Source organism: Mixophyes fleayi, chromosome 3 (genome assembly GCF_038048845.1).
Source record: "Mixophyes fleayi isolate aMixFle1 chromosome 3, aMixFle1.hap1, whole genome shotgun sequence".
NCBI classification, from domain to species: Eukaryota; Metazoa; Chordata; class Amphibia; order Anura; family Limnodynastidae; genus Mixophyes; species Mixophyes fleayi.
Genome location: NC_134404.1, coordinates 200,149,608 through 200,174,476, shown reverse-complemented (window position 1 = coordinate 200,174,476; position 24,869 = coordinate 200,149,608). Strand labels below are relative to the sequence as shown.

The 24,869-nt window shown below is 39.5% G+C and overlaps 1 protein-coding gene across 1 annotated transcript in view; it reads left to right on the top strand.

The window, feature by feature from the left end:
• Nucleotides 1–24,869, top strand: part of TBC1D32 (TBC1 domain family member 32) — a 200,042-nt gene that overhangs the window by 108,653 nt on the left and 66,520 nt on the right. Inside the window, exons 21-24 of the mRNA XM_075202997.1 lie at nucleotides 1,591–1,709; nucleotides 1,940–2,059; nucleotides 7,674–7,762; nucleotides 21,094–21,210. Coding sequence (XP_075059098.1) covers nucleotides 1,591–1,709; nucleotides 1,940–2,059; nucleotides 7,674–7,762; nucleotides 21,094–21,210 — 445 coding nt within the window. The remainder of the gene's footprint in view (nucleotides 1–1,590; nucleotides 1,710–1,939; nucleotides 2,060–7,673; nucleotides 7,763–21,093; nucleotides 21,211–24,869) is intronic.

The following is a 24,869-nucleotide window of genomic DNA, read 5'->3' as shown; positions in this document are numbered from 1 at the left end:
TGCAATTTTGGCAGGATAAATGACATACTATTTTGATGTTAAATTGCTGTTGTTTGGATTTATTCCCCTAATGGCAAGTGAATAACTGAATTGTATTTATTAATGCTATTTTACAATGCAAGCAAAATGTGTAAACTGGGAAAAGGACTGAAGTGACCATTGAAAATGATTTGCATAGCAATAAAGACATAGGGATTTATAGAGGTTCATGAATATAGTCATGAATATAGTGCTGATGACACTCAACTCTACCTTTCCTCTCCTGATCTCTCTCCCTCCCTTCTTTCCAGGGTATCCGCATGCCTCTCTGCCATCTCCTCATGGATGTCCTCTAGATTTCTTAAACTCAATCTTGCTAAAACTGAACTCATTGTCTTTCCTCCCTCTCGTACCTCCTTCCCCTCTGACCTCTCCATCACTGTTGACAACTCATCTATCTCCCCTGTTCCCCAACTCCGCTGCCTAGGTGTCATCCTCGACTCCTCTCTCTTCTTTGCCCCTCACATTCACTCTCTCGCCAAATCCTGCCGTTTCCAGCTTTGCAACATTGCCCGTATTCGGCCCTTCCTCTCCCAGGATGCCACCAAATCTCTCGTCCACTCTCTGATTATCTCCCGCTTGGACTACTGCAACCTTCTCCTTATCGGCCTCCCCCTCTCTCATCTCGCTCCCCTTAGATCTGTACTTAACGCCGCTGCTAGGCTTATTTTTATCTCTCTCGCCGTTCCACCTCTGTATCCCCACTCTACCAAGCCCTTCACTGGCTCCCCTTCCCCTACAGAATCCTTTTCAAGCTCCTCACTCTCACTTACAAGGCCCTCGCCAACTCCACTGCTCCCTACATCTCTAACCTTATCTCTATTCACACTCCCTCCCGCTCACTGCGATCGTCCAACGATCGTCGCCTCTCTTCCCCTCTGATTACCTCCTCTCACACATGTATCCAAGACTTCTCCCGCGCCGCTCCCCTCCATTGGAACAAGCTCCCCCGCTCCATCAGAACTTCCCCTAATCTGTCCTCTTTCAAACGAACATTAAAAACCCACCTTTTCCTTAAAGCCTTCCAGTCTCATGCCTAAACTCCCACCGGTCGGCTACCTCTCTTTCTCATCCCTTCTTCCCTTCTCCCCCTTCCTCCCGTCTCTCCGTCTCATCCATGTGTCTGTCTGTCTTCCCCTCCCTTTAGATTGTTCGCTCCTTTGAGCAGGGCTCTCCTACCTTCTGTTTCCATCACTTTTAACTGCGCTCTCCAGCTACTCAGCTCACCTCCTCTCAGTCCCTCTGCCCTCTGTCTCCTCTCGCTTCTCTCCGCTCCCCTCAGTGACTCTCAACCTGTCATCCGTGCCCACCCTCTTGGGCCATAGATACCTGCCTGTACTCACTTTTCCCCTCCCTCCCTCTCTTTCATGCTGTGCCTGAGCCCCCAGAGTTATAGTGCTTACTGTTACTTGTACTGTGCTGTTTCACCTTGTACTGTGCCATTGTTTGTCCTTGTACGGCGCTACGGATACTTTGTGGCGCCCTATAAATAAAAATTAATAATAATAATAATAATAGTTGATTCAGAATGGCCGTAAATGTTTCTTGTAGGCTTTATTCAGGCTCTTGTCACTGATTTGTGGGCTGCCCTAGAATGTGGAAGAGATGATGTCCGGGTTATGCATCCAAAACCCACCCCAGTGGATCCCATAGACAGAAGCTGTCAAAAGGTACATTAGCATTGTAACCAGTGAAAATTTTTTTGCCGTTTGTTGTTATATTTATCTACTAAAATTCCAGCTGACAATGTCTACAAAGCAATATTTTATATATGCTAACTGTTTTTAATATTTTATATATGCTAACTGTTTTTAATAGTTAATTGATTCAGCTGCTGCCCAAATATTTACTGCTAAGGAGAACACAATCTACTTTTGTGTAATGTTTGGGAAATTTCTAGTCTTTTCTAGCTTTGTTGAACTTACTATCATCCTACCCAGCTGTTTATGAGCTACTTGGCAAGCAAGATTTGCCATCAAAAGATGAATACTCTCTCCGTGAAGTCCCTACTTCCTTTGTTGTAAGTATTTTATGTAGATGTCTATTTTTCAATATTCATCCCCAAATTAAAAGCGACAATCATATACCACTGTAATTTCTCTGAAATAATATGAGATGAATCATGCATCTATGTAAAAATAGTTCACAAGAATATAATTGCAATAAGACAAATGTCTGTGTCAATCTTCATACAAATAAAAAAGATGTTAAGCTTTTGATTACAAATTTAGTTAAACTAAATATCAACTGTTAACCCTTACTTGCCTCATCATTCCCACCTTTGGTTACAACCACATTAATTAATAATTTAACAATTCAAAAACATAGAAACTGAACAAGATTGTATGTTTTATAAGAAGGATCTAATTGTACCCAGTATCACCATTGCTACAATAAGCATAAACTTTAATTTTGTTTTCTATACTTTAAAACCATCAAAACAATGTCCAACCATCATCCTGTGTCATCTTTCTCTGTAACTCTTTGAAATCCTGCACTCTCTGTTCAGCAGATTTGTAAAGGAATTCTGAAACAATCTAATCTTTTAAACTATAGACACATGTCTAAGAACCTTCTTGTTCTCTTCTCACAAATTTAGTTATGTTGGTATGTGTTGAGACCTAGGTCAGTTGAACAAGCTAATACAGTCCTGTAGATTATGCAAGGTAATATTAATATGCAGTTAAGCCACATACATAAAATAGCCCTTTCAATATGAATAATAATAATAAATCAGATTTTTCTTGTGGTACTATAGTTATGTTGATCCAAACTGTTGAGCTGTTTAATGTTTTTTTGTCGCATACACTATCATCCACCAGGATTGTTAAAGGCCATTTCTACTACTTTCAGAATTTATTTTATTTTCTGATACGCTTTCTTTCCTCCTTTATGTGTTTCCAATAACGTAGGAACATATTTTGTCTGTTGAAGCAAAGTTACCAGCAGTAAATATACCTTCTCTGTTAGGCTGATCTGTAGACACACGAACAGGTCTGATGTGTTTTTCATACACTGATGAATGGTGCTGCACACAATGCTGTTCTGCTTGCAGCAGCTACTGCCAGTTCTAAGAAGGCACAAACCTGTTCATTGTTCTTTAGACCTTGTCCAAGGGAAGGTTCTAAATATTTTCTAGGACAGTGTAAGAGGGGGAATTATTATGTCTGAAGAAAGCCCTAGAGAGTATAATAGAGAGCCTCCCCATCCCTTTTCTTTTCGAGTTACTGGTGGTGGTGCAGTTGCAGGGAGAGAGACGCTAAAGAGGATGTTGAATCCTTGTCCTCAAGTTTTGGAACCATCTTGCAGTATGAACAACTACACCTTCATTGCATGACTGTTGTTGCTATGGTCAGAAGCATGTGATATTGCCTTCTCTACCTTATGGCGAGTGCCATCTTTCTTTGGTGAACCTTTGTCTTTATCCAGTCTCTGGGCTGTAGATTGTGAATTTCACCCTCTTTGGACATGGTTGGGCCTCTTTCAATTCAGTTGATGAACATAATCCAAAGGCTTAGTGAGCAACTTGTAAAAGTCTATTATTAAATCCTCAGTCATTTGAAGATTTTGATTGTTCAATGTATTTAGACCGATGTGCATGGGTTTTCCAAAAAAGATATCATGTTTTCATCGTTTAGTTTCACCAAAAGGGGTGTTAGCAATGTTAATTTTCAATGGACTATTTACGCTCTCAAACTTACTCTATATATGCAGGTGATAATTAGTATGTAACTGTTGTGTGATCACTAATGCTTTATATACCTGACTCATAACCTCACCTGTGAAATGTGTAAACCTATCTAATGTTATAATGATTGGTCACTGAAAGCTACTTAATTATGTCATCAGTTTTTTGTGGTCTTGTCAAACTTCACACAGTGGCAGGCCTCTACCCAACAAAAAATATAATTCATCTCACACAAATGCATATTCAAACAATTGACATTTAGACATTTGTATAATATCAATTTGCCAATTCCAAAACTGTGTTTCTGTTATTAGCATATGTTACTTTTGCTCATTTTTCCAGTATGTTGTTGGTGGCAAATTACACATGATTTGCAGTAATCTGCAGCCATTCACAATGAGTTTATAAAAGAAAATAAAAAAAAATGTTTCTGTATGATGGCCTACCTTCCCCTACACCCCACTTCCTTCTTGCTTACATGGGACAAGTTGTGTGTCATGCAATCAAGATAGAGGAGCAGCTAAGACATGGCAACAAGTCTGCCCCAGAGTTACTTGAGTCAGATTTAAAGGGTACCAAATCTGATTGATTTAAACTCAAAATAACATTAACTTTAATATGTAAGTTATGGGACAAAAAAAACAAAAACATTTAAAGTAAAATAATGGTATTATTTTACACACTTGCCTTCATAAATTGTTACTTACCCAAATATCAATAAATGTTTGCTAAGAATAAATTTACACACTTGTAATAAGTCAATAAACAGTAAGGGCTATATGGCGTATGTCATAAGTGGGTATATGATACAATTATCATTAGCACGTTTGCTTTCACCAACCTTTACGGACTCCTAAGAGGTGTAGCTGGAGGTTTGGCCAATTCTAAATAAGCCATATCTCCAGAAAGCATGATACAATTAAATGTGCCTGCCCGTAGTATAAGTAACCTGCACCCCACCTCCCCCAATCTGCCTCTCCAGGTTCAAGTGGTTGCAAGTATAAGTTACACTCAACTCAAAATGTAACTTTATTTCACTGCACAGTGATTGCAGTGAGTTACTTAATGGTTAGTTAACTTTTATTGTATGTCAGTCTTTTCATTTATCAGTGTTTCCCTTCCCCCTTTTAACTGCATGCTTTTATGCCTTTGTTGCCTTATCAAACACATATTCCACTTTCTTGCATTGCAAAATGCTCAAACAGTAATGTTTGAGCATTTTTGTATAGGATGAGTTGGCATTTGTAATTCATGGTGCCTACTGCATTGTTTAGTACTAGCTTTATGTAATGCTGACACAAAATTCAGATGCAGAGCACACTTGCGCTCAGCAGAGCAGACCGGCACCACTGAGTTATAGGCTTCATCTGAAAAGAAAATCATAACATTGTGAAATCTCTCATTCCTTCTGTGGAGGAGAAATCACTTTCAGAGAGAACACATAAATTAGACCATGTAGACAATCTCTGGATTAAATATAAATGTAATATAAAGATAGAATCTCATTCTGCAGTATCATTTTGTATAAATGAATATGTTAATATTGTTAGTCTGATATATTATCAGGGTTTGAAATGTTTACAGCTCTGTAATAAATGTATATTTTAGTGTGGAATAAAACAGTTTTTTATTTATTAAATCTTCACAAATAATTCATAATTATTTGAAGATTAGATAATATGACTATGCCCTACTCCCCATTGTGTTGATAAAGTGGAAAGGATGAGATGGAAAAACTATTTTTGAGAGTAAAGAGATTGGGCTTAATGTCTTGTGCGAAGCCACTTCTGCAGAGTGAGTTTTACATAATGATCTTTAACAAAATTAAATAAATCTACCAGTCACAATATCCATAATGCTGTAAAACAAGCTGAATTTATTAACTTGCATAACTTCCCAATCAATTTAAGGGGAGTCTGTACTCTGTGCTGTTGCAGACCCTGCTAATTCCATTATATAACACTTTCTGACTCAGATTGTGGATTTCTGGTTATTGCCATTCCCATATTCACATCATGGCACTGTCTCTTTCACACAGAGCCCACTACTGTAATTACACAAGTAGACAGATTGCAGCCTCCACAAATGACTTATGTCTTGATGAGTTTGGTGGCCAAATTAACCCCGAATAGACATTGCACAGGCAGTGCCATATTATCATTGCTGCAGTGGATTAACTGCTCTTGCCCCTACACCTTTAGAGGCTTCCATTCTCCACTTCCAAGTGGGAGGGCTGGTCTGCATGGGTGCTCAGTTATCCATGTTCCCCATTATCTGTCCTTGGCCAGCTGCTTTTGTCCTGGTTCTTACTCTGGGGGTGATGGCCGACAGTCTGGCAACTAATCAGAATGAATCCGCTGCACTCTGATTTGTTGCCACACTATCAGAACTGTACTGAAGTGCTCTTTGTCTTGCAAGTGAGACATGATCAAAGTCTCATAAGATAAGTTTTACACCTAGAGCTACCCTGTTGTGTTGCAGTCTTTTTTGCTTCTCCCTCCTAACCCTGAGAGCCACCTCATCCAGATCTGACCCCTCTCCAGTCACCTCTGATAAGTAGTATATTATACATGTAAAAAAAAAAGGGAATTAGCTGTTAATCGGTGACTGGAGGTCAGAGAGTCAATAAAGTCAGTTGGAGGAATAATTAAAGTAGGGCAGACAGACTGTGATATGACATGAGGGAGAATGGATTGGGGGGTTCAGCCATGACCTTGGGAGAATGTGTTTGGGGTGGGGGGGGGGGTGGGTAAGCCTTTAAATGCAGTGGAAACAATTGGGGTAGTGTGTCATTAACTTGTAAACAGTCAAAATAATTCAATGGGATCATACATAAATCTGGGGAAAAAACATATCAGGAGGAGTAACATGGAGGGAAATCAATACAGGTAAGAACCAGAGGAGAATAGATACAGGGAGTTTCCTGGGATGTTTTTATTCAGGGGGTATGGTCTGGGGGAGAACCTCTACATGGAGTGTAACATATTTGAGAAATGATAAGGGAGCATGAGCTTGGAGTATAATCTATACTTGATGTATGGCCTGTGGGAGAATACATAAAGAAGCATGACCTGGAGAAGTTCCCTCCCAAGCATTTTTATGGGTGGTTGCTGAGATGTAGCTAGGAGCTAAAACATCCATCTTTCGATTCAGAACATTTTACTTTTTCACTGCTTTTTAGGTGAATATAGTGTCCTATACATTTAACCTTTCAGGTTATTATCATGAAAATGAACTATTTTTTTTACTGTGTGGTAGTGGGGTGGTGGTGCTCAGGTTTGGGGCATGTGATGGTGAGCCTGGGACTTCTTAAAATAGCTGATCAATACCATGGGCACCCTTAATCTGGTCCTGTACAGATTTGATTGTGTGATGTTGCTCAAGAAAGCATAGACACAGTACAGAAAGGCATCAGAGAGGCATGTACAAGTACATTACAAATCTAAAGGCTAAAATGCAAAACAAGAATGCATTCTATGGGAAAGGAAAATCTAAAATTGGTCTGAATAAGATGGAAGAGTGGGTGTGATTATTTTATTTCTAGTGGGAATGGATGTTGAGATTGATGTTGATAAAGAAATATAACAAAACAATAGTATATCAGATACAAGGGGGAGATTAATGTAATGATTGAGGTTGCGGTCATTTGCAAGGTAATTCAAGTTTGATATAAAAATATGCACCATATAAATGTCATCACTTCTGCTACCAGGGGAGTCTTCAGCAGGGCACTCTAGTAGCAGATGAACAGCCCGAGGAATTCTTGCTTGGTTATAGCACTAAATATTTCTTTCTATGCTCGGCCAGCAATTATATAAGTGACTACAAGAAAATTATGTAGACAGGTCTTATGCCAAACAAATAGTAAGATTGAAAGTTCAATCACTGTGATTGTATAAATTAAATGTTTTATGGTACTTATTAATGCTCTTGTTTGTTATTTCAGGATATCTTTGATCGGCTTGTGATTGTAGATTCAGTTGCTAAAATAAATTCATTATTTAACTATGACCAGTCACATATTTTTGGATTACGGTAAGAATAAAATCCATAGCTGTCCTTTTGCCTTTCTTAAAGCTTTGCTGTCATTACATGACACAATAATGGTGAAATGTTGCAGTTGGAAACATAATTTGCATTTAAAATTAGGGATGTGCACCGGCGACTTTTGAGGTCTCGTGTTTTGTGTTTTGGATCCGGATTTTCGTTATTTTTGAGGTTCGGATTTGTCTCGCAAAACACTTGACGAAAGGTCTCGGTTCGGATTTAAGGTATTGGATTCGGATTTTTTTTGAAAAAAACATAAAAAGTTTAAAAATCAAGTTTTTGGGCTTATTTTCACTCCTAGGCTATTATTAACCTCAATAACATTCAATAACAAGCATTTCCACTAATTTACAGTGTATTCTGAACACCTCACAATATAGTTATTAGTCCAAAACGTTGCAAAAAGGTATCTTTCTGGACTGCGTAGAGGAGTGGGTCACCACAATATCTTAAAAACCCTGAACTTTTATGATTCGCACCAATAAATGTACCTGGACTGCGTAGAGGAGTGGGTCACCACAATATATATAATAAGAAAACCATCAACTTGTTTGATTCGCACCAATAAATGTACCTGGACTGCGTAGAGGAGTGGGTCACCACAATATCTTAAAAACCCTGAACTTTTATGAATCGCACCAATAAATGTACCTGGACTGCGTAGAGGAGTGGGTCACCACAATATATATAATAAGAAAACCATCAACTTGTTTGATTCGCACCAATAAATGTACCTGGACTGCGTAGAGGAGTGGGTCACCACAATATCTTAAAAACCCTGAACTTTTATGAATCGCACCAATAAATGTACCTGGACTGCGTAGAGGAGTGGGTCACCACAATATATTAAAAACCCTGAACTTTTATGAATCGCACCAATAAATGTACCTGGACTGCGTAGAGGAGTGGGTCACCACAATATCTTAAAAACCCTGAACTTTTAAGAATCGCACCAATAAATGTACCTGGACTGCGTAGAGGAGTGGGTCACCACAATATATATAATAAGAAAACCATCAACTTGTTTGATTCGCACCAATAAATGTACCTGGACTGCGTAGAGGAGTGGGTCACCACAATATCTTAAAAACCCTGAACTTTTATGAATCGCACCAATAAATGTACCTGGACTGCGTAGAGGAGTGGGTCACCACAATATATATAATAAGAAAACCATCAACTTGTTTGATTCGCACCAATAAATGTACCTGGACTGCGTAGAGGAGTGGGTCACCACAATATATTAAAAACCCTGAACTTTTATGAATCGCACCAATAAATGTACCTGGACTGCGTAGAGGAGTGGGTCACCACAATATCTTAAAAACCCTGAACTTTTAAGAATCGCACCAATAAATGTACCTGGACTGCGTAGAGGAGTGGGTCACCACAATATCTTAAAAACCCTGAACTTTTATGAATCGCACCAATAAATGTACCTGGACTGCGTAGAGGAGTGGGTCACCACAATATCTTAAAAACCCTGAACTTTTATGAATCGCACCAATAAATGTACCTGGACTGCGTAGAGGAGTGGGCACTGGGCACCACAATAAAATATATAAAAAACCTTCAACAGGTCTGCATTACACTACACATACGGCTGCTCCTCCATCCTCTCCATCATATACATGTTGGAGTTTTAGCGTGTGACAACCTCTTGTTTTTGATAATGTCAGTGCATTTTGAATATTTTTCAATTTGCCCCACACCACTGAATGTACTTTATCTATGATACGCATCTATCTATCTTGACTGCGTAGTGTGGTGGCCCCGGTACACAATTTGGTACCGAGGCCACAATATAATTAAAAAACCCTCCACGTGTCAGAATTCCACCAAACAAGTATCTGGACTGCGTAGTGGGGTGGCCCCGGTACCCAACTTGATACCGGGGCCACAATACCTCCTCCAAACATGCTACAGACAATTCGTCATTGAGATCCCATTAAGTATGTTAAAGACAGACAGGGTCCAAGTGTTATTAGTTGACTTTGTAAAAAAACTGTCCCTGTTGCACATAGTCATGCAATGAAGACTTACTTTTTCATTTAAAGGCACGATCTTTCAAGTGTAGTGTTTGTAAGTCTAAGTCATATTATACTTTTGGTAAAATTGGTTATTTTTGTTCCTCTTTATGTTAATTAATTAGTAATAGAATTAAAGTAGGAAATAGAATTAAATAGAATTAAAGTAGGAAATAGAGTGGTATAGAGTTGTAGTGTGGTATAGATAGAGTGGTCCACACAATATAATAATAAAACCCTCAACTGGTCTGAATTCCACCAAACAAGTATCTTGACTGCGTAGTGTGGTGGCCCCGGTACACAATTTGGTACCGAGGCCACAATATAATTAAAAAACCCTCCACGTGTCGGAATTCCACCAAACAAGTATCTGGACTGCATAGTGGGGTGGCCCCGGTACCCAATTTGATACCGGGGCCACAATACCTCCTCAAAACATGCTCCAGACAATTCGTCATTGACAGACCCCAGACAGACAGGGTCGTAGTGTTATTGTTTGACTTTGTAAACCCAAAAAAATGTCCCTGTTGCACTTGCACATAGTCGTGCAATGAAGACTGACTTTTTCATTTAAAGGCACGATCTTTAAAGTGTCAGAAAGAGAGAGAAGACACAGGAGAGGAGAGTTGTAGCTGGGGACCTGGGGTGGAAGCTCCCAGGCTCCCCCAGCATTGCCTGGAAGTCTGAGCGTGGTGACTGAGCCAGGGCAAGGAATGTGTGCCCTGGATGAGGGGGAGAACTCCATGCCACTATAGTGAACCCAAGAGAGAGGGGGACACTGCACATGGAAGAGGCCCTGGAGTGAGGGCTGCTACAAGAGGCATGGTAGCTGTAGTGTCAGATCCTGAGGCTGAGAGTACACAGAGTGACGTGTCAGAGCACAGGAGACATTATCCCCGCAGAGGAGGGATGAGCTGCAGTTGAGAGGTCTGCTGTTGAAATAGGACATGCACACTTTAACAAACCAATCATTTCAGCGACAGGGCCTACCAAACAACTTTGACTGAAATGATTGGTTTGTTTGGGCCCCCACACCAAAAAAGCTATTCATCTCTCCCTGTACAGACTAAACAGGCTCTACTGAGGCAAGATGTCGTCCTCATCCTCAACCTCTGATTCCTCTCCCCCTACAGTGTGTACTTCCTCCTCATCACACATTATCAATTCGTCCCCGCTGGACTCCACAACCACAGGTCCCTCTGTAGTATCTGGAGGGCAGTGCTGTACTTCATTGAGGAATTGATTATTCATTTTTATAAACATCATTTTTTCAACGTTGTGAGGAAGCAACCTCCTTCGCCGCTCACTGACCAGGTTCCCCGCTGCACTAAAAACTCTTTCCGAGTACACACTGGAGGGGGGACAACTCAGGTAAAATAGAGCCAGTTTGTACAGGGGCTTCCAAACTGCCTTTTTTTCCTGCCAGTAACAATATGGACTGTCTGACATGTCTACTTGGATGGTGTCAGCAAAGTAATCATCCACAATTTTTTCTATTGTGACAGCATCCAATGCAGCGAGAGTAGACATGTCTGCAATGGTTGGCAGGTCCTTCAGTCCGGACCAGATGTTATCAGCATCCCCGCCAGTGCCTCTTTTGGGAAAACTGAGCTTTTTCCTCGCAGCCATAGATGTGGAAGAAAATGAGGGTGGAGCTGTTGGCATGTCACGGTCCTCTTCAGAGGACAATCTCCTGACCAGCAGGTCTTTGCACCGCTGTAGATTTGTGTCCGCCGGAAACAGAGACACAACATACGCTTTAAACCGAGGATCGAGCACGGTGGCCAGAATGTATTCCTCTGACTTTAAAAGAGTGACCACCCTCGGATCCTGGCAAAGCGTACGAAGGGCTACATCCACAAGAGCTACATGCTTGCTGTAATCGCAATGGCTTACCAGCTCCTCCCTCACTTTCTCCAGCTGCTTCTGCAACAGCCTGATCAGGGGAATGACCTGACTCAAGCTGGCAGTGTCGGAACTGACTTCTCGTGTGGCAAGTTCAAATGGCTGCAGAACCTTGCACAACACGGAAATCAGTCTCCACTGCGCTTGACTCAGGCGCATCCCCACTCCTTTGCCTATGTCGTAGGTGGCTGTGTAGGCCTGAATGGCCTTTTGCTGCTCCTCCATCCTCTGCAGCATATAGAGGGTGGAGTTCCAGCGCGTCACAACCTCTTGTTTGAGGTGATGGCAGGGCAGGTTCAAGCTTTTTTGATGTGCCTCTAGTCTGCGGTAGGCACTGGCTGAATGCCGAAAGTGTCCAGCAATTTTGCGGGCCACCGCAAGCATCTCCTGCACACCCCTGTCACTCTTGAGGTAATGCTGCACCACCAAATTAATGGTGTGGGCAAAACATGGGACGTGCTGGAAATTGCCCATATTTAATGCCCGCACAATGTTACTGGCATTGTCTGACACCACAAATCCCCATGAGAGTCTAAGTGGGGTAAGCCACTGGGAGATAATTTCCCTCATTTTCTCTAATATGTTGGCAGCGTTGTGCCTCTTATTAAAGCCTGTAATGCACAATGTTGCCTGCCTTTGCATGAGCAGCCATTTTGTAGATGCTGCTACTGATGCAGCTGTTGCTGTTGCTGCGGAAGGGGATGCATCTACCCAGTGGGCTGTCACAGTCATATAGTCCTTCGTTTGCCCAGAACCACTTGTCCACATGTCCGTGGTTAAGTGGACAGTGGGTACAACCGCATTTTTAAGAGCACTGAGGACACTTGATCGTACTTCTCTGTACATTTTTGGTATCGCCTGCCTAGTGAAGTGGAATCTCGAGGGGATTTGGTACCGGGGACACAATACCTCCATCAACCCTCTAAATCCCACTCCACTGATGGCGGACACCGGGCGCACGTCTAACACCAACATTGCAGTTACAGCCGCAGTTATACGCTTTGCAATAGGGTGACTACTATCGTATTTGGTGGTCATGGCAAACGACTGTTGGACGGTCAATTGTTTGGTGAAAGACTTAGCGGTCTTACGACTTCCCCTCTGGGAAGATGACCGACTAACAGCAGCAACAGCAGCAGTGGCAGTAGTAGGCGTACCGCTGCAGGATTCCTCGGATGAATCCCGTATTGAGGAGGACTCAGTCTGGCTGGTGACTTGGGCTGCAGGACTGAATCTGATGGAGATTGTGGAGGAAGTTGACGAGGAGGGTGTTGCTGGTGTGTATCCAACTGGACCACGGGATTTAGGTGTCCCTGTACCAATGAGGGTCCTAGCCCCAGTTCCTGAACTAACCACTGAACTATGAAGGTTATTCAGGTGACGTATAAGGGAGGATGTTCCTAGGTGGGCAAGATCCTTACCCCTGCTTATTTGAGCTTTACATAAGCTACATATTGCCATACATTGGTTGTCTGGATTTGGATAAAAATAACTCCAGACCGAAGAGGTGCATTTTTTGGTCTTCTGACCAGGCATGACGATGGGCTTTTTCATCCCATGGACATCAGCTGTTTCCCCCCCTGGTGCCTCATTTACAATAACCACATCACCATCCTCATCATCAAGTTCCTCCACAGCGCCAGCTACATCATCAATAGCCTCCTCCCGAGCCACCTCTTCCCGTACAGTGATGGGAAGGTCAGGCTTGACAACCACCAACACCCTTGGACTCGCCTTGGGGATTTGTGATAATTTCTCTTTAGAAGGCAGAGTTGTTTGCTGTTTTGTTGCTGACAGCATAACTCTCTTCAATTTTTTGTAGGGGGGGGGAGGAGGAGGAGGGCTAAGATCCGTGGGTGAAGCTGAACCACTAGTCATGAACACGGGCCAGGGCCTAAGCCGTTCCTTGCCACTCCGTGTCGTAAATGGCATATTGGCAACTTTACGTTTCTCCTCAGATGATTTTAAGTTTCTCTTTTTGCTACTTTTTCTTAACTTGGGCTTTTTGGATTTTACATGCCCGGTACTACGAGATTGGGCATCGGGCTTGGAAGACGACGTTGATGGCATTTCATCGTCTATGTCATGACTAGTGGCAGCAGCTTCAGCATTAGGAGGAAGTGGGTCTTGATCTTTCCCTACTTTATCCTCCAAATTTTTGGTCTCCATTATATGTAGCACAAGATACTGCAGAATGTGTGAACTTGGTAATATTGCAGTACCAATGGACTTATAATGCTGGATTGGTTTTGCAAATTTGGTTATAATTATTATATATATTTTTTTTTTTTTTAATTTTTTATTTTTTTTTACTTTTTTTTTATTTTTTACAAACTTGGGAATAATGGGGAAATAACTATGCCCTTAGAAGCACAGAGCACAGGACACAGCACCACTGGACTGAACAGGACACGGCACAGGACCCAGCAGCACTACGGAACTCAGCAGGACAGAGCACAGGACACAGCACCACTGGACTGATACTGCAGAATGTGTAAACTTTGTAATATTGCAGTACCACTGGACTTTTACTGCTGAATGTGTGAACTTGGTAATATTGCAGTACCAATGGACTTATAATGCTGGATTGGTTTTGCAAATTTGGTTATAATTATTATATATTTTTTTTTTTATTTAATTTTTTATTTTTTTTTACTTTTTTTTTATTTTTTACAAACTTGGGAATAATGGGGAAATAACTATGCCCTTAGAAGCACAGAGCACAGGACACAGCACCACTGGACTGAACAGGACACGGCACAGGACCCAGCAGCACTACGGAACTCAGCAGGACAGAGCACAGGACACAGCACCACTGGACTGATACTGCAGAATGTGTAAACTTTGTAATATTGCAGTACCACTGGACTTTTACTGCTGAATGTGTGAACTTGGTAATATTGCAGTACCAATGGACTTATAATGCTGGATTGGTTTTGCAAATTTGGTTATAATTATTATATATTTTTTTTTTTTTTAAATTTTTAATTTTTTTTTACTTTTTTTTTATTTTTTACAAACTTGGGAATAATGGGGAAATAACTATGCCCTTAGAAGCACAGAGCACAGGACACAGCACCACTGGACTGAACAGGACACGGCACAGGACCCAGCAGCACTACGGAACTCAGCAGGACAGAGCACAGGACACAGCACCACTGGACTGATACTGCAGAATGTGTAAACTTTGTAATATTGCAGTACCACTGGACTTTTACTGCTGAATGTGTGAACTTGGTAATATTGCAGTACCAATGGGCTTATACTGCAGGATTGGTTGTGAAAATTTTGTGGTAATTAAAAAATATTAAAGTAGTTTTTGGTATTTTATAAAAAAAACTTTTTTTTATTTTTTTAAACACAGGGGAATATTGGGGAAATAACTATGCCCTTAGAAGCACAGAGCACAGGACACAGCACCACTGGACTGAACAGGACACAGCACAGGACCCAGCAGCACCACTGACCTCAGAAGGACAGAGCACAGCACACAGCACCACTGGACTGATACTGCAGAACACAGCACAGCACAGCACAGCACAGCACAGCACAGCACTAAACAGCACAGAACTAAACAGCACAGAACTAAACAGCACAGAACTAAACAGCACAGAGGACCACCTAACACACCCTCCCTCTACCCTGATCAATGCCCGAGTGAAGATGGCGGCGACTAGCGGGGAATTTATAGGATCCGAGTATCGCGAGATCCGACAACGGGATTATGAGTCAGAGCCTCAGTTTCACTTTTGAATTTGGCGCCAATACCCGGATCTGTCTCGGATCCGACTCGGATCCGCAACGTTCGGGTGGGCTCGGATTTCAGAAATCCGAGCGCGCTCATCCCTATTTAAAATATTATCATCTTAAGTTTTATACAGTACTGAGTAAGTAACAATAAACAAGTCAGGAAGTATTTTACCTCAACATGCAAACAAACAAGAAAGTTACAGCGTTCGAAAAGTGTGTAGCTGTGATCTTGAAAGCAGGTTAATGTTGCTACTTTTGCAATATCTTTTTTAACTTTTGACATTTTTGTGTAGAAGTTATCTGAACAGGGGCGGATCCAGAACTTAATTGTACCGGGGGCGATTTAGGGGGGGCGATTTAGCCCCGCCCCCTTTTTGACACCTAAGTCTGCCGACGGCTGCACACTATGTGCAGGTCCGTTCGGCAGAGAGAGTTAGGGAGAGAGTCCTGCCCGGCTGCTCTGATTGGGCAGAACTCTCTCCCTAACTCTCTCTGCCGAACGGACCTGCACATAGTGTGCAGCTGCCGGCAGCAAGCCCCTGCTAGGGGGTGCGATCGGGGCCCCTGGATCCGCCACTGCATCTGAATAGGTTTGTCATATTCTTCAGGAAAACATCTTGGCATGCAGAGACTTTTTTTAAAGGGGGAGGAGATTTAAAATTTGAGTGAATGGAGGTATCTATTCATTTAACAAATTATCACTACCAAAAATCCACACTCGTTAGCAATGTCAATGCTTGGAAATGGCTTCAGGTCAGAGGATCATATTGACATGTTTTATTATATATGACAAAAAAGCCTTGGGATATTACTAACACTTATACTCTTAATGAAAAGTCAGTATAAAGATTAATATTTGTAGTAATATAAGACGTCAGCGATAAAATATTATAGTAATGTATATCATCTGCAACTGTTCTATCTGCAAATAAAAACAATATTTTCAATGTATTTGGATGCCTTTTGGATATAAGGTATAACTTGTAATCATGTTTTATTGTTATTGCTATTCTTGTTTGATATATATATATATATATATATATATATATATATATATATATATATATATATATATATATTGCTTTTTTCTGTACCTATATGCACAATATTTTCATTTAGGCATAAAGTCCTTCATAAATATTCACAATATGTAACTAATTGGCAATTGTGGCTAGATAATGGGGCCACAAAGTTCAACCTAAACTTTCCAATAATGAATTTGAGCAGGTAATGGAGAGCAGTACGGTGTTACAATGTCATCAAAATTCTCCTGCTCTAATTAATGAAATGTAATCCTAAAATTTAGAAAAATGGTCACATATTAAGTGAAGGAGAAGGTACCCAGTGAGATGTTTTATCTGTATAATAAACTGCAAAAAAAGGGTTTATTAAAAGCATAGAGAAAAGTTTTAACAACTAATTGCAGACACCCTAACATTCCCAATTCCCATAGACCGGATCATTGGATACCTAAAACAGACTTGAAGATATTTATAATTATTATTTTCCACAATCTTGCAGTGTGAAAGTATTTTCTGTTTAATTAATCTGTCCACCGTGATTTCCTTTCTTTTCCTATACCCAGTCCTACATATTTACAGTAGTACATTAAACCCATTGGAATCCCAATAATTAACTTATCTTTATGATCTCGTATCACAGATCTCAATTCAATATCTTTGAAACTGAAAACATAAACAAACATTTTTCAGCTATAAAATGGTCACACTGCATTACTAGAAGAAAAATGTTTCTAGTGCAGCCTAATGTTCACTTTTATTAACACTTAATTGTTGAAAGCATCAGTAAAAGGCGTTGGGAACATATACTATAGATAATTAATCTGGGGTACACATTTAATATTTGAGATTTTTCTTAAATATCTACAGGAAACCTCTGTAAAATGTCATTTGCATCTGTCTCTGAAAAATGTGCCATTGTATTTTTACTTTTTTTTACTACTGCTTTTTTGGGAAAGAAGTGGTTATCTGAAACTGTCCTTGCTGCTGTGTTTTGTACAGTATATAAAAAATAGTAACTGAGAAACACTGAACTACTATATTTTACTGACCTACTGCTAGGAAATGATTTCACAAACTGATGGTTCCCTTTAAAGGAATGCTTGCAGTGCATTGAAGGCTAGATGCATTTTTCAATTAAAATATAATGTAATAGGTTTACTGCAAATTGATTGCACTGCTGATCATGAAGAAAATGAATGCCTACTACAACTTCATGCTGGCTGACCTGGAGGCAGTCATTCACATTTCCACGAAATAGTTCTGCAGTAAACAGGGGTAAATACACTTTCATAGAGCTACCAGAGAGGAAAAAGGAAGACCTTTTAGAAAAACATCATATTTTTTTGTTTACACTTTCGAAATTCAATTAAGGCAGTAAAATCTTCAACATAACTAAGTAGAATTTTTTTTTTACCCATTTGCTGAAATGTATGCAGTAGTATATCATAAAGAATAATCTATTATAATTTTATGAGCCTAAACAAATTACATACACAATTTTTAATTAGGGAAAAGTTTTTCATGCAGAATAAGTTACATTCAAAACACAAAAATGCATTGCATCTAAGACAGTCACTTCTATTGCTGCTCACTGCTGGACATTGTCATTTCAGTGCCCAAATTGGGGCTCAGGCTGAGTTGAGTGTACGCTCATTTGCTTGGCATAAAATATGCAAGTTTTGTACTACATATGCTCGCACAAAAAGCATTCACCTATGTCTGTCTACAGATTTGACATTTACATTTCTTTATACTTGGAGGGTGGAATTGGGGAGGGGATGGGGCATGCAAACACAGCCAAATTACAGGAAGGTCGTGTCTGTGTAATTGCAAACTGAGGCAATTCTGCAAAGTGATGCATATACACCTGTCAGTATCCATATCACCTGTGGGCCAGTGCAAATACACACTGATGATAACTGTAGCCAGCACAAGCTAGCCGTTTCTAATTGGCTGATTGTGGATTTAACGCTGTAGCTTTTTTCATGCATCGTGTCTATATGATTTTTTTGGGCATATTTTAAAAATTATTTTTTGCTTCTTTCATTCATACCCAATAAGGAAGCTCATACCTGCTATTTTATAGACGTTTTCATTAATTTAAACCAAACATAATGGCAAAACTAAAAGACAATTGGCAGCACTTATCCTTTACACGGCATATCTGTGTGTATCTAGCAAAAGGAAAACATGAGGTATTGGTTCAAATTTTGATCAAAACATTTAAGCATGCATCCCAGCTTCAAGGGCACCTCATTATATGCAGGTCCTAAATTGACCTATATGCTTTAACATTAAAATGCAGTTAAAATCAGATGCACAATATATCCACATTATATATGGTACCAGCTGCGTGGAAATATAAATGCCCGTATATGTATACAAAACAAAAAGACAATTGTCAGTGCTTGTCCTTACAATATACCATATATAATATGGGATATACACAGCGCGGGCTTGTTTTTTCCCTGGTTTTGTTTCAAAATATTGCCTTATTGTCATCAAACCTATTTAAGGCGCATTTGGTGTGGCTCACTTATATTGCCAAGCAGCTGGTACCATATGGGATATACCGAGCGCGGGCTTGTTTTTTCTCTGGTATTGTTTCAAAACATAATAGCACATTCATCAAAACAAAAGTTAACTTTTTTTTGTGCTTATGACTTTGTTAGGTGTAATTTTACCTAGGTATCAGTATGACTGGCATACTCCTGGTTCATATGCTACTGGTGCAGAGCTGGATGCATCTTGAGATGCCTCAGTTTCTGTATATGGGAGTAAATTCACTATTTCATGTGAGTCTTTTTAGATGTTCTTATGCATCCAACTCAGCATGAGCACCAGCACAACAATAATGGTGTACAGGTTAGGAGCATGCTTTATGAGGTCAATAATGAGCTGTAGTGGAAGGCAGTTTGTGTACTTAGATCTATTTTAATATTAAATGTATGCTCTTCTTTAGTCTGAACTGATGGAATACCATGATCTCGTTTGTTAGCGGTGCATCATTGCAGAATGTTTTTTTTTATTAAAATGCTAAACCCAAATGGTTTACTCTCTGTGCTTCACAAGCGATCACTTTTTTTTTCAGTTGCTATATGTTTAGTACACTCAACATGGGTGAGAAGTGCATATATCAGTGATATGCGAAAACAGTGAGTCTATCAAAGTTTAATAAAACTACTATAACCATGTATTAGTTCTCCAAAAAATCATATAAATGCTACGAATACAATATGATTAATCTGAATTTATTCCATTCAGGAATAATTTAGGATTATTTTAAAGCTAAGTAGCATTAGAACAGGTAAGAACTGCACATGAATAGTTGTCTGGTAAAGGAGGAGACATATGGTAAAACTTGAGATCTATAGTATGAAAGGCAAGCATTGTAATTAGCACATGAACATCGGAATAGCATGTACCTTTATAGACTTTCTTATTTCATTGCACCAGTTTAGATTGCCTTCATATGTACTATTTTATGTGAGCCTTGGGCCCTCTTGTCTAGATGTAATGTTCAAGGTCACCTATAAAGGACTTGTGTGCGACATGTTCATAACTCTGCACAGCCAATACAGTTGTTAGCACTACATTCCAAGATAAATGGCAGAGAGGCAGGAGTCAGAACTGAAATATGGGTAATTTTGTTTCAGGATCATTTCCTCTATGACTGCTTGCTGTAATAAAACAACTGTCATAGTCATTTTGTGTTGTTTTAGTGCAGTACAGCACTACTACATTATTTGGGACTATATCCAAGTATGCACAGTTTTACGACTTAACAGTTTATTTGCCTTCATGCATCTAGAACGGTTTTAAAATCTCAACAGTCTAGTTGTGTTACAGTGACATTTATTTAAGTGTGCATTTACTTCGAATCGCATGACATTTGCTTAAAAAATATACACATTTCAATCCACAGATATATTTTAGTAAACCAACCCCTGTTTGGTTTACATTAAAATACATCTACTTGTATTGCTACTTAAACTGTTGACAATTCTAAGCAACTGCTATTACTGCTCTCATTTTGTAGGCTGGTACCTTGATTTAGATTCAGGACTTTTGCTGATATTGTATAAATTAAGTGTGATTGTGAGGTTAAAACCCTCATATGCAGGATGGTCACTAGTTTCAACTACCCCTGCTCCTCTTTCCTTTGAAACTGTTCCTCTTTTGGGTGATAATCATAACATGTCAACATGCATCTTAAATTTTAGCATTTTTCCCTGTTCCGTTGTGAGATTAACTGTGATGTTTGTAGCTGTGTAAAGTGCAATGTTTTCATGTAAATTTGTACATGAGAATCTAAAAGAATTGTGTGTGAGCATGTTTGTGAATACAAAGCAATGTACCTGGTTATATTAATAAAACTAGACCCTTAGCCATATGGGCAGGGTAGTCAACAGCATACTTGGTAAAGTGGTCTTATTTTGATAGCAGCTTTTTTGCCCATTAGTTCATTGTGTGGTGAACTGTAGCTCTTCCTCATGCTGTATTGAACTGTATTTACACCTATAAACGGTTGGAATTTAGAACGAGATATGATGCAGGTTTCTCTAGATACATTTAATGTAACACATGTTTGTGCTTTGTCCTTATTTTTTTTCAGATTGCTGAGTGTTTTATGCTGTAATCTTGACACTCTATTACTTCTAGAATCCCAATACAAAGTATGTGATATGCTTTTAAATGCTCAAAGGGAAAATGAATCTTCAACCGATTTGGGGTGAGTTTTGCTACCACATTACTTGAACATGACAGCATTTTTGAAATCTTCTAACAGCAATCCTGCTATATATTTGATTGTGACCAAATTGATATTGAAACCATATCATAAGTGATATCATCATCAAATAGTGAACTGATATGAGGCTTAAGGTAGAAAGGATCCTGTCTGTGAGCTTACAGTCTAGAGGAGGGTGGTGGGGTGCAGAGAGACAGTATGATGAAGTGAGGCAGTCTAATTTGCTATATCGACCAGGTGATGGCTAAGAGTGGCAAGACTTGGAAAGTAGTCGGTGAAGTAGGATTACATAGTAAGGCATTAAGCATAAGTTCCATGATTGCATGGCAGTAGGTCAGACAGATGGAGTCCAAGAAGAAAGACGTGATGGAGTAGATTGTGGAGAGGAAGGGCCCAGAGGGTAAGGTAGGATGGGGAGTAGGGGAAGATATGGAGATAGTTTGCAGAAGTGGATACTTATCAGACCAAGTGGGAAAGGCTACAGGTGAATGTAAAGTGGCCTGCCATTTAAGCCAAAAGTAAAGAGAACATTAGATTGGTTAGGGGAACGAGACACAACTACTCACTCTCCTTTTTCCTTGCATACTCAGAAATTGGTACTCCAGAAAAGGGGTGGCATTTTTTGTCTCTAGGGTCTGAAATTTCATGAAACTCTTCTGAGTTTGTTTCATTGTTTCAGTGAGGTTGCCTTTACTGACTCATTCATTAGTTTTCCGGCAGGCCTTACTATATTAGCAAAGCTGAGTTATAGGCGAAGCAAAAAAGGAACTAGCTTTATTTCATGAGCCCTCCTGTGCTGTCAGTCACTGCTACAATAGCATCTAATTCCCTTTCATGTTAAGGATGTTCCAATGTCACTGTGATATTATCATGACTACTCCAGTCACATGGTACAGAGATTGCAGTGAGGTGGAAGTTATTTTGGGCACAAACAGGTAAGAAGAGAGGCACGTGGGGCACAGATTAGTGAGGAAAGGGACATGTGGAATGTAAGCGGAGATTGGAGCAATTGGGTCACAGTCTGTTATGTAAAAGGGGCATACTGGTTTAAAGCAGGTGCACAGGGGGCATGTGTGTGGCACAAACCAATCAAGAGTGGGTATGTAGGGCACAATTAGGAAAGGGAATTTGTGGCACAAGCTCATTAGAGATGGGCCTCTCAGACACAACCTAGTGAGGAGGGGAACTTAGGGCTGTGGATGGGCATTGTAAAAGTAATACTCTATAGTAATACTGCAGAAATAAAAATAGTCTATGGATTATTTTTATTGCAGCAGTATTGGTAAATTTTGTTAATGTTTAAGACTTTTTTTGCTGTTTCATTATTGTCATTTATTTGTGATTGTAAAAATAATAAATAAATTGTTTTTGAACATGCATTTAGTGTGTGTTTGTTTTTGATCGTGGTTGGAATTGGGGTTGGTAATGACGGCAAGGTACTTCATGCACTTTTTTTTTGGACTCAAGCACTGGTCCCCGTAATTTGTAACCTCCTTGCCATTGAGCATCTGCCACCATACTCATGGTCTGGCAGCACAGCGTGCACTGTTCCCAGGGAGATGTTCATGTCCTCTGCCCATTGTTCCAACAGGAACTGACAGCATTAAATAACAGAAAGTCAGTGCAGTTTTTGCCTGACCTATGTTGGTGTGGATTTACTTTTGACTTTTAACTTCATATATTTGTTTACTTTTAGCAACTGCAGAAAACAAAAAAAAACTTTATATATTTTTCACACTAGTTAAAACAACACTTAACTGTTTACAATTCGTGCTACATTATATGCTGTGACTGCTGCTGTGTTTCTGTTCTTTATTGTTTCTATAACTCACCTATGCTTAAAACGCCTATTTAGGCTTCATACAGACTGACATAATTTTTGTACTAATTGTCCTAGCCTTTTTAAAGTTATGATAATGCACAAAACAGGTGTGAAAAAAAGGAACCATTGTTTCCAATGATACCAATCCAAACTCACAATGGTAGTTGCATTCAGAAACACAGTTTACAGGTTCATTGCTTTTAATACAGATGACCTTTAATGGCTTTCTGAATGCAAGTAAAACTGCATGTCAAATGTGTTTGCATTTGACATGCAGTTTCTCTGGTGTTTGAACTTGCATTTTTAAAAGTAAATCAAATGCCAGTGGGTACCTGACCTTATTCTTATGCTGCAAGGGCTATTTTAAAATTAAGATGGGTGTTGGGGCACCATTTTTTTTTTGTCCATGCCCTGTCATTTTAACTTGATACTGGCATGCTTTAGCACAGTACACTGTGTATACAAAACTTGAATGTAGCATAGTTTGGTAGGAGATGAGGGCATAAATACTCCTATTGATTTGAGTCTTTAGCTATACTGTTTTTGTGCAATGATTTAATAGGCTTCATTCTTTATTTAGCATCACTGGTTCTTACAAGTGTGAAACATTAGAATGTGTAACAGAATTAAGAGCAGCAAAACAAATTAGAATACTAGAGGACCAATACATACCCTATAGCCAATTTGTTGTGTATTTGAAAGAACATGTTGTACAGTTCCATTTAGCTACTCCTTTTAAAAGTTAAATGCCTGCTTATGTCAGATAATAATAATCTCTAGAAAACATGCCTAACCCACTTACCTAATTTTATTCAACAATCAAGCAATTTACTTACCCATGTAGCTCACCGAACCAATATTGGGTCCAGCATTGCTTCAACAATAATGTTAACCTGAAGTCTCAGCAGAAAAGTAGAGACTATTGAAAATATGGTTTTACAAATATATTCTTTCACTGTTTATCTGAAAGCTTCAGTCATTTTGTTATCTGACAAGTTTAAACATGTTTTTCCCTTTAATTTATACCTTTTTTGTTACTTGCTTTAGGTGTAAATATGAAAAAGCTGACCAGAGCTTAAACCTTATATCCTGGTTTCTTTAATGTTTTTTTTATACTGTGATGTTGGGTGTTAGATGAACAGAGATAGAGCTCATTACATTGTGAAATTCTCTTTTCACATACTTCACTAGTAATTCAAGTCTGGCGCTTATTAATGTTGAATCCTCTGCTATACCATCATGATTCCAAAACACTGATTTGTGTCATTGTTTTACTTCTTCACTAGGTATTTATACCAGTTTGATTGCAAATAATTTGTCCTTATTTCAGAATAAAACTCACTGATTCATGAATAGAATGTTACACAATATGGGTGACTGGGATTAAGGACATCTATTAAATTACTCCTGCTGCTGTCTTCTGCCTATGTAATGATTTCATGTACAGAAAAAGCTATGACAACAATGAAACCGTACTATGGAAAGTAAATGTAATTATTTAGAGGGGAATGATTGTGAAAAGGCTTTAATATAACATAGTGTCCCAAAACACTTCACAAATATCTATTACTGCAGTTGTGCAACTAAAGCAACAATAAATGTGCTACACAGCATGAGTAGTTAGAAGTATAAAATAAATGTGCTACACAGAGCTGGGGACATGAGTTTAAATCCAACCAGGGCCCTGTGTGGAGGTTATATGTTCTCCCAGTGTTTGCATCCTCCAAGCACTTCACAGTCCATAAACATAATGATACGTTAATTGGCTTCTGACTGTAATGGACCCTAGTGTGTTTGTGTGTTAGGGAATTTAGACTGT